This window comes from Ostrea edulis, chromosome 7 (genome assembly GCF_947568905.1).
Source record: "Ostrea edulis chromosome 7, xbOstEdul1.1, whole genome shotgun sequence".
NCBI lineage: Eukaryota > Metazoa > Mollusca > Bivalvia > Ostreida > Ostreidae > Ostrea > Ostrea edulis.
The window spans coordinates 58,035,621-58,047,009 of record NC_079170.1 but is presented as its reverse complement, the minus strand read 5'-3'; the positions used below and the strand labels follow the sequence as shown (position 1 = coordinate 58,047,009).

The 11,389-nt window shown below is 35.4% G+C and overlaps 1 protein-coding gene across 4 annotated transcripts in view; it reads right to left on the bottom strand.

Annotated features, from left to right (window-relative positions):
- LOC125653315 (protein NEDD1-like) overlaps nucleotides 1-11,389 on the bottom strand; it is an 82,624-nt gene that overhangs the window by 48,535 nt on the left and 22,700 nt on the right. For 2 of the 4 annotated variants that reach the window (XM_056144801.1, XM_056144802.1), the window contains exons 5-8: nucleotides 8,013-8,242; nucleotides 4,909-5,101; nucleotides 2,124-2,153; nucleotides 1,049-1,190 (exon numbers count right to left, since the gene is read on the bottom strand). In XM_056144801.1, the coding sequence (XP_056000776.1) occupies nucleotides 1,049-1,190; nucleotides 2,124-2,153; nucleotides 4,909-5,101; nucleotides 8,013-8,242 (595 nt within the window). The remainder of the gene's footprint in view (nucleotides 1-1,048; nucleotides 1,191-2,123; nucleotides 2,154-4,908; nucleotides 5,102-8,012; nucleotides 8,243-11,389) is intronic. The other 2 variants (XM_048882735.2, XM_048882736.2) reach the window with 1 other exon arrangement.

Below are 11,389 nucleotides of genomic sequence, written 5' to 3'. Positions count from 1 at the left end.
TTTTAAATGACCCCACCCTATATTGCATTCTCATGATTATCTCCGCTTTGAAAGGGACATGACCCTTTATTTGAACAAACTTGAATACCCTTCACCCCTGGATGATGTGTACCAAGTTTGACTGAAATTGGCCCAATGGTTCTGGAGAGGAAGCTGAAAATGTGAAAAGTTTACAGACAGACGGAAGGACAGACGAAGGACAATCGGTGGTCAGAATAGTTCACTTGAGCTTTCAGCTCAAGTGAGCTAAAAATATCAGTGAGTCCTAACTATTAAAGAACTTACCTTTGATTCTGTAAATTATCTAATTGTCCCCAACCCTTCCCCTTTTTTTATATTGTCTTATTTTTCTTGAAAAATATACATTGTACAATAGTTTGTTAAAATAGTCACAAAATTGCACTACTTCAATATCATTACTCCTACATAAAAGTTTCTACCTAGAGTTAAAAGATTAGAACTAGTTTTTGTTTTCCTTAAAACAGACTTAATATTTTCCATATTAACTTAAAGAATTAAAACAGATCACCAACACATCATGTGAATGCAAGATGAAATTTATTGGTTGACCGGTTTCGACCAGGAGGCGATCATTATCAGAATGGGCTGAAAAATATGGTTCCAATGACGACCGCCTCCTGGTCGAAACCAGTCTACCAATAAATTTCATTTTGCATTCTCTTTTAAGTTTACACTTTGAATACAGAGCCTGTTGAATACCGCATGGTATCCATTCGTTAGAATCTGCCACAATTTTAACCTCAAAGTGTTGGTGTCCAGGTTTGACTCTATTTGTATTTTCCATATTAAACAAATGAAAACACTTTCGGTTGAAGCTAGGTACAGACGTTTACATAGTACAGAATATTTCAAAATATTTTGAAAAATAAACAATAGTGTCAGAAAAAATCCCTAGTATACTCCCCTCCCCTTAACCCCGATACTTCGTTGCAGCAAGGAAAATATTGCACAATGCGTAATCAATATTTTAAGCCATAAAAACTTACACCTGGGATCATTACTTAAATGTATAAAGCAGAGTGTTCACCTTTCAGCACGTGTTCTTTAACCTGATTGCTTGGAGCAGCAGGAAGTTGTCGTCTGCTTGGGGAGAGTCCATCTGCTTCAGATTGGGCAAGTTTAGCTTTCACTGCATAGGATTCTTGCTTACTTAAGGTTTGAAAGTCATTCTGTTTAGAAATAAAAGGAAGTTAACCCAAATTCTGCACCACAGAGAAGTAATAGAGAAGTCTTATGATTGTATGTGAATCTTATAAATAAACAAGAGGCCCATGGGCCTAGAATCGCTCTTCTGATACATTGTAGAACAGGCAAAAATTCTCACTAACCAAGATTCATCAATTAACAAAGTTTGATGATGTTAAGTCAAATAGTACCTGAAAATTTAAATGTAACTGTCCAAAAGTAGGTCATGGTGACCTACTTTTGGTCAACACACTGAAGACTCAAGATGCATCAACTGACAAGTCAAATAGTATTCAAATATAGCCGTCAAATTCCAAAAGAAGGCCACAGTGACCTACTTTTTGGTCGACACAATCCAAAGACTCAAGATGCATCAACTGACAAAGTTTGATAATTGAAGTCAAATAGTATCTGAATTATTCAGATATAAATGTCAAATTTCAAAAGTAGGTCACAGTGACCTACTTTTTGGTCGACACACTCTGAAGACTCAAGACCCATCAACTGACAAAGTTTGATGATTGTAAGTCAAATAGTATCTGAAATATTCAAATATAACCGTCAAAATCCAAAAATAGGTCACGGTGACCTACTTTTTAGTCAACACACTCTGAAGACTCAACATGCATCAACTGACAAAGTTTGATAATTGTAAGTCAAATAGTATCTGAAATATTAAAATATAGCCGTCAAATTCCAAAAGTACGTCACGGTTACCTACTTTTTGGTCAACAAACTATGAAGACTCAAGATGCATCAACTGACAAAGTTCGATGATCCTAGCTTTCATAGTGTCCAAAATATGCATTTAAAATTGAAAATGTGAAATTTGAATGTCTGCAAAATTCAAAAAGTAGGTCACTGCGACCTACTTTTTTTATAAATATGTTTTGAGGCCTCTAGACGCATCAACTTACAAGGTTTGATGATTCTAAACCTCTCGGTATCTGAAATAACAACCTAAAATGTATTCATAAATGATTAGCCATAAAATTCAGAAAGTAGGTCATGGTGACATACTTTTTACATGACACACTTCAAGGTCCCATGATCCATCAACTGACAACTTTTGATGATCATAGGTTCAAAAGTGTCCAAGATATGCATCAAAATCCATTTAATAATAATTACCTGCGAAATTAAAAAAGTAGGTCACCATGACCTACTTTTGAGACAACATGATATAAGGTCCTAAGATGCATCAACTGACAAAATTTGATGATCCTAGTCCTTATACTAAGCAAAATATCAAAGTTTTAACAAAACAATATTTAAGGTCAACTTTGAAGTGACCTTGAGACCACACCCTTTACCCCAGGATGATGCCTTGAAATTTTTTTTATCTACAACCTATCCTCATCCTTATGCATAAGTTTGGTGATAATTTGCCAAGTGGTTCTTGAGAAGAAGATTTTTAGCAACCACTACTTTTGTTTGCATTTTCCTAATTATCTCCCCTTGTTAAAGGGTCACAACCCTAGTTTTAGTACAAATGAAAGCCCTTGGGCCAAGGATATCCTGTGACAAATTTGACAAAAATTGGCCTAGGGGTTCTTGAGATATAGCCCTTTTTCCAAAAAGTTGACGCACACCGCACGCCAGACATATGGCCATATGATTAGCTCTTTGAGCCTTCGACTCAGAAGAGCTAAAAAGGCAATAGTTGAAAAAGAAGAGGCCCACAGGCCTTTTCGGTCACCTGAATACTAGTGGAAAAAAGCATCACTATTTCAACAGGCTATGAAATCTAGAAAAAATTTCCTGTTCTGAATATCTCGGCTAAATTCTAATGTTCAGCAACAGCAGCATAAAACAAGATGTTTTCTTAAAACTTCACTGCCCTCAAAAGTGCATTACACTGATGAAAGGCTTTAAATAATAGGTGTAGTAACATTAAAACATCAAAAGATGTCTAATTTGGACTCATCTTTTAAAGTCATAACCCTGGGTAGTGAAATTCACCATTTTTTTTGTACATCCTTTTCTGCTATTCCTAAGTATGCATTAAATTTTAGATTTTATACAGTATCAGCAAACTTACACATAAATACTATATACTAAGTTTGGCCCCACCCTGGGGTCAGAACCCCTACTCTGGGGATCATCAAATTTACAATTTTGGTAAAGGACTACCTATTTTTTCTAAATATCTATTTACTTTCAATTTAATATCAATAGCAGTAAAGAAGATGTAATTTAAGTGTTTTACACATAAACAAAATATATCAAGTTTGGCCCCGCCATGGTGTCAGAACCCCTACCCCGGGGATAAGAAATTTACAATTTTGGTAGAGGCCTTCCTGCTCTACATCACTATGCATTTAGTTTTCTTTTTACATGTGTGTGGTTATTGAGAAGATTTTTGAAAATTCGTCAATTTTGGGCAGTTTTTGCCCCGCCCCTAAGGCCCCAGGGGTGCAGGAATCCTGAAATTTACAATTTATGTCCTCCTTGTTCCAAATATGTTTCATACCAAATTTGAAAAGAATTGAAATGATAGTTATCAAGAAGAAGTTAAAAATGTCTATTGTTCACACATTTAATAACTGACCATTTTGGCCCCACCCTGATACCAAAACCCCTACCCCTAGGATCATCAAATTTACAATTTTGGTAAACAACTACCTGTTCTTTCTAAATATCTATTTACTTTCAATTTAATGTCAATAGCACTAAAGAAGATATTATTTAAGTGTTTTATACATAAAAACTATATACCAAATCTGGCCCCGCCCTGGGGTCAGAACCCCTACCTCGGGGATCATGAAATTTACAATTTTGGTAGAGGCATTCCTGCTCTACATCACTATGCATTTAGTTTTTCTTACACGTGTGTGGTTCTTGAGAAGAAGATTTTTGAAAATTGTTCAATTTTGGGCAGTTTTTACCCCGCCCCTAGGGCCGGAGTCCTGAAATTTACAATTTATGTCCCACTTGTCCTAATGATGCTTCATACCAAATTTGAAAAGAATTGGAATGGTAGTTATTAAGAAGAAGTTAAAAATGTTTAATTGTTAACTCATGACAGACGAGGACGGATGACAACAAATTGCAATAGTTCACCTGAGTTTACTCAGGTGACCTAAAAATCTGATCATGAAAAATGAGGTTCATAGGCTACATGCTCACCTGAGTCACCTTACAACACAGGGATAGACTTGTATGTTTGGGTCAATGAAAAATTAAACTCTAAACTCCTACTGAAGTCCTGTGCTTTGGAAAAATTTAATATACAGTACACGAAGATCAGAGTTCTCTGTAACATTTTGTCAAGATAAGTCCTTGGCTCATGTGTTTTTTAAGAGGCTGAGTCCCAGAAAATGTTGATGAGTGGCCCCCTCCCTGGCCTTTGGGGTCATGGTCATATAGATAAACATGAAACTAAATCATAAAAGGTAGCTTTCATATAAGTTTTAGCCACTCAATGGTTCTACAGAAGAATTATTTTTTCAAACATCTCATCTTTTTATCATTTCCCAGTTATCTCCCCCTTGGAAAGAAGCATGTCATTTGCCTACTTCAAAGTTTCGTTAAAATTGGCCCAATAGCTCTAGAGAAGTTGAAATGTGAACAGGTAGCTACAACAATGATGGCAGACAAACCTTGATCAGAAAATCTCACTTCAGCCTATGCTCTAAAAGAGATTTGTTTGAATCAACGAAAAATTTACTTAGATAAAAGCTAACTACAATGAAAACATACCGTAGATTTGTTTTCAAATTTCAGTCGTTGTACAGAAGACCTATGGGCATTAAACACATGGAAGGGGGAGTCAGCTTTCCTTAGATCATACAAAAAGACCTTTCCTCGAGTGGACCCTACCAACACTGTCACACCATCTGATTTCACATCAACAGACGTCAGAGGAGAGTCAACACTTATACTCTTCACCTGTCTGAAACAAAACTCCAAGATTCAATCCTTGAAATCATCCATCAATAATGACATCTTACTGATGTTTAGTCTGCAGTATTCTGAGGATGTTTTTATCATCCATCAATAATGACATCTTACTGATGTTTAGTCTGCAGTATTCTGAGGATGTTTTCATTCTCCATAGAAGCACACTTACAGAAAGTGACCTTTTCATCTGACATAAAAAAGTAATAGATTCTTGGGAAATAAACATAACAATCAAACAACCATTGTGGGAATAGGAAGAAAAGTGATAATAATGAAAAAAATTGAATTATCAATGTTTGTAACAACAGTATACTCAGGTCACCTAAAAATGTTTAATCACAATTTTTTAACTGCAAAAAATACAGAACTAAAGAATGCTTATTTACAGAAGATGTTCTTAATTATATTACCAATGTATACAATACTTGTAATGGTGTGCATATTCAATGTACATGTATTTATTTATCAAAATGACATACAATTTAAATTTATCTGTAAAAAGTACTTTGAAAATGTTGTGCATTCTTAGAAATTCTTATTGTTCTTGAATGGAATAACAAGAGGCCCAAGGGCCTAGAATCGCTCTTCTGATAAATTGTACAACCCCACCATTTCTATTCTTAGCCTCTTAGTATTCTAAATCTTTAGTTAATCCTAAGAATTCAAAAAAAGTAGGTCAATGTGACCTACTTTTTGGTTTACACATTTTGAGAACCCAAGAAATATCAACTGACAAAGTTTGATGATTTTAAGCCAATTAGTATCTGAATATTGAAATATAGCTGTCAAATTCCAATCGTAGGTCATGGTGACCTACTTTCTGGTCAGCGAACTCCGAACATGCAAGACCCATCAACTGACAAAGTTTGATAACTGTAGGTCAAATAGTATCTGAAATATATAAATATAGCCGTCCAATTCCAAAAGTAGGTCAAGGTGACCTACTTTTTCATCAACACCCTTTGAACATGCAAGACGCATCAACTGACAAAGTTTGATGACTGTAGGTCAAATAGTATCTGAAATATATAAATATAGGTGTCCAATTCCAAAAGTAGGTCAAGTTGACCTACTTTTTGGTCGAAACCCTTCGAACATGCAAGACCCATCAACTGACAAAGTTTGATGACTGTAGGTCAAATAGTATTTGAAATATATAAATATAGCCGTCAAATTCCAAAAGTAGGTCAAGGTGACCTACTTTTTGGTCGACACACTCCATTGACTCAAGATGCATCAACTGTCAAAGTTTGATGATTGTAGGTCAATTAGTGACTGAAATATATAAATATAACTGTCAAATGCCAAAAGTAGGTCACAGTGACCTACTTTTTGGTCGATACACTCCGAAGACTCAAGATGCATCAACTGACAAAGTTTGATGATTGTAGGTCAAATAGTGTCTGAAATATAGTAATTTAGCTGTCAAATACCAAAAGTAGGTCACGGTGACCTACTTTTTGGTCGACACAAACCGAAGACTGAAGACGCATCAACTGACAAAGTTTGATGATCCTAGGTTTTACAGTGTCCAAAATATGCATCTAAAATTGAAAATGTGAAATTTGAATATCTGCAAAATTCAAAAAGTAGGTCACTGTGACCTACTTTTTTTATAAATATGTTTCAAGGCCTCAAGATGCATCAACTTACAAGATTTGATGATTCTAAACCTCTCGGTATTTAAAATAACAACTTAAAATATATCTATAAATGATAAGCCATGAAATTCAGAAAGTAAGTCACGGTGACCTATTTTTCAGTTGACGCATTTCAAGGTCCCATGATCCACCAACTGACAAGTTTTGATGATCATAGGCTTCAAAGTGTCCAAGATATGCATCAAAATTAATTTTAAAATAAATACCTGCAAAATTCAAAAAGTAGGTCACCGTGACCTACTTTTGAGACATCTTGACACAAGGTCCTAAGATGCATCAACTGTCAAAATTTGATGATCCTAGTCCTTATAATGACTAAAATATCTAAGATTTAAGGAATTTTAAAAAATTTTAAATTTAGGTCAACTTTGAAGTGACCTTGAGACCATGCCCTTTGCCCCAGGGTAATGCCTTGAACAATTTTTAATCTACAACATATCCTCATCCTTATGTGTAAGTTTGGTGATAATCTGCCCTGTGGTTCTTGAGAAGAAGATTTTTTAGCAACCACTACTTTTGTTTGTATTTTCCTGATTATCTCCCCTTGTTAAAGGGTCACATCCCTTCATTTAGTATGTATGAAAGCCCTTGGGCCAATGATACCCTGTAACAAATTTGAAAAAAATTGGCCAAGGGGTTCTTGAGTTATAGCCCTTTTTCTAAAAAGTTTACGCACACCGCACAAATGGCCATAGCATTAGCTCTTTGAGCCTTTGGTTCAGAAGAGCTAAAAATCTACTTAGACACTTATTACTCTCTTTATAACAACAATGCAAAAAAAAATCTTTTCTATTCCTTTGGATCACTGGACCTAGTTTAGGTACATGTATATTTGACAAACCTTATCTGTAATATGCATCAAGATACAACAAACAATGATCCTAAGCCACATAAAGTATCCAAGTTAAAAGCCTGACAGGGTCACATCAAGGTTGAGGTCACTGCAATCTCGTTTTTGATTGCAACACACCCTCCTCCAAGACATATCATCTGCCAAGAATTTAATTGGCTTCAAAATATTCCTACATAGAGAGAACACCTAACAGATTGAGACAGATGCCTTGCCATACCATATCATATGGCCCATCGTAGACAGACAGGTAAAACCGTTCTTTGCTTATTTCGATTTGGTGGATTTTTAAAAAACGAATAATTATTCATGGTCAATGAATAATGATAAAATATTATACTTTGAGCATGTATAATGCTTTCATGAAAAAATATTTGCTGATGATATTCTACTTTTTGCTTTGGACATCAAAGCAAATAATTCGCTTGTCCAGTCCGACAGAGAGCAGCAAAATGTCATTAAGAGGCGAGAACTGCAGTCCAGTGGCAGAGGCAATGTGGGCTGTATTGTAGCTGTGCAGGAGACGACGTGTGTTGATATCCCACAAATTGACTGCTCCATCCTCCGACACAGATCCCAACAGAGACTTCTTGACTGAATTAAACTGCAGTTGTCTTATTGCCTACAATGAAATGTGCATTTACAAGTCTGCATAATGTTTAAAAGTCTAATTGCTCCATTACCTATATAATGAGTCACATGATACAAATTAGAGCTTAGAGTTCTAGGGGTGGCTTGAAAATACCAGTGGAGCAATTACTAATGGCGAATAATGATAAATACTCCAAATTTTGGTACAGTAGGAAAACTGGGATATATACATGTATAATTGACAAGCTGTGTTTGTTAAACATAAAAGCCCCAAATAAACTAGATATATATAATCAACAAGATGTGTTTCTTATGCATAAAAGTCCCAAATTATGACCAAGTTTTAACACAGACTTTTTTCAACATCTTTTTTAGTAAAAGAAATGCCCTTTGACCCAATACCCAAGATGCAATTTCTGACAGGCTTTTCTGAATATCCAAGTTATTGTAAAGTTATTGTTAAATCACTACATATATATTTCCAATGAAAATGGTCATGCTCTATGACTTGCTCTATGAGCTTGCCTCTGGAGTCGTACTGACTCCAGAGACAAGCTCAAACACGCTTTTCATAAGAACCTATTCCAACAGTCAGGTCTAGCCTTCCCTGCCCACCTCGATTTTACCCTAACTTTTCTCCTGTCACCCCTGACAATGTCCGAAGGCTTAAACAGGTGTCAAAACTCACAAAAAAAATTCGCATGGCCGAGTTGCAGTTTGGAAAATTATGCACGCTTGCATTCACAAAGTAAAAACATGCACATATTTAATATAGTTTATAAGTATGAAGCTTTGAATGGCCGCAATAGGTATTTAGTGTGATAATGACCTTGACCTTTGGCCTTTGGATTTCAAAAGCAACATGAATCTTGAATGCCATCAGGATTTGAAGTCTGATAAACATGCACTAGCAAGTACATGTAAAAAATTAGAAGCAAGCTCAAATCTACAGTATATAGTGAAAATAGAGACCTTGACCTTTGACCTTTTGACCTCAAAATAAATAGGAACCTTCCTCTTTTGGATGTGATCAAAATATGGAAGTCTGACAAAGACGCACAATGTAGTATGAAAGTTAAAGACCGGACAAGCTCAAATCTATGGCATTTAGTGACAAAGTGACCTTGACCTATTGCCCTAAAATAAATAGGAACCTTCCTCTTTTGGATGTGATCATGTTATATAAGTTTCACAAAGATGCCCCAAGTACCGTATATACTCGCCTATAAGTCGGATTTTTGGGAGTAAATTTTTGGTCCAAAACTCTATGTCTTATAGGCGTGTTCTAAGAAGATTGGTATTTTTCTGGGCGGCGTAATGTAGTGTTTTTTAAATAACTCCGACAATTATCATGAACTACCACACAAATGATTATTGTTCACAAATATCTAGACATATCGTATTGTTTATGTATTTTAAAATTATGTATAAAATACGTCAAGTATTTACATATTTTTATCTAGTTAAGTGTATATTATTTATTTTGAAAATTATTTACATACCGGTTAACTAATTCTTTCAGTTCAACTAATCTATCGTTTATCGGTAAAATTGAATTACGAACCCGATTTAATATTGAAATAAAAGATTGAATATCATCAACAGATAAATTAGATCATCATTCTTGACTCTTAAAAACTCGATTGTTGATACAATGAATTATACTGGAATCCCACAATTACAGTTTTCGCGAGGCGCGTGCCACTAAGTAAACACGGTGTCAGGTACTGGTAATTAGGAGAGCATAATTGCTTTGGTAAATAAGTGGTCATTGCCCATAATAGATCAAGGGTTGCGTTTAAACCCCAAACAGATATGGCTTGGATATTGAGCACCTCATAATTAATTTTTCAAAATATTTTTTGAAACATAGGTAAAAAACACTAGAGCATTGACTTGAAATTGTCAACCGATTCTGACAAAAATTTGTATCGACTTACAAGCGGGTCAATGGCAAATTCCTACAAAATAACCTTTAAAAATACAACCGACTTATAGGCGAGTATATACGGTAGTATGAAAGTTAGAGAGACCGGACAAGCTCAAATCTATGGCATTTAGTGACAAAGTGACCTTCACCTTTGACCTATTGACCTCAAAATAATTAGGAACCTTCCTCTTTTGGATGTGATCATGTTATGTAAGTCTCACAAAGATGCACCAAAAAGTATGAAAGTTAGAGACCAGACAAGCTAATTGTGGACGCTGCCCGCCCGGACGCCCATTCACCCGACTGGACGCCCATCCTTCGCCAATTTAAAAGCTGAGATTTGCTACGCAACTCGGCTAATAATAAGTAGTACATTTTTTAATGTATTTTGTGTTTATATATCAAAATTAACCCATAATGAAGTCAATGAATTAACATAATCACATTTATTCTAAAAGTTCAATAATCTGATTTCACACTAAGTCTAATTTCAATATATCCAATAATTTGTTGTCATTCATAAAATAACATTGATTAACAACAAACAACAGGTCCCATCCTATATGACTATGCATTTAGTTTTCCTTACAGATATGCAGTTGTAGAAAAGATTTTTGAAAATCGGTTCATTTTTGGTAGTTTTTGTCCATCTCCTATTAAATTAAAGGTCCTGAGGGTGCAGGACTTGAGGAGTCCTGCAATTTACACTTTATGTCTCCCTTGTCCCAAAGATGCTTCATACCAAATTTGAAATGAATTGGAATGGTAATTATGAAGACATTACAAATGTTCAATTGATCACTATGACCACTTTGGTCTCACCCTGGTACCAAAACCCCTACCCCTAGCATCATGAAATAAAGGGCTACATGCTCCTTCTAAATATCCATTTAATTGAACAGTCAGGTAGGAATGTTTACAAACATAAGATTCCTTGCATTTGGTGATATTCACATACCCATTTACCATTCCTGATGCCAACTAGACAACAAGAGTATTATAGTTTATTATGTTTATTAAAGACTAATCAAAAGGGTACAACGTATGTTCCGAACTGTGATGGACATTAGGGAATTGCCATTGAAACGGCCGCATTGTAGGATATACAATAACAAGAGGCCCATGGGCCACATCGCTCACCTGAGTCACCTTGGTCCATATCAGAAGATTTTCCATATCTATTTGCATGTAAAACCGTAGTCCCTATTATGGCCCCAAACCTTCCCCTGGAGGCCATGGTTTTTGCAA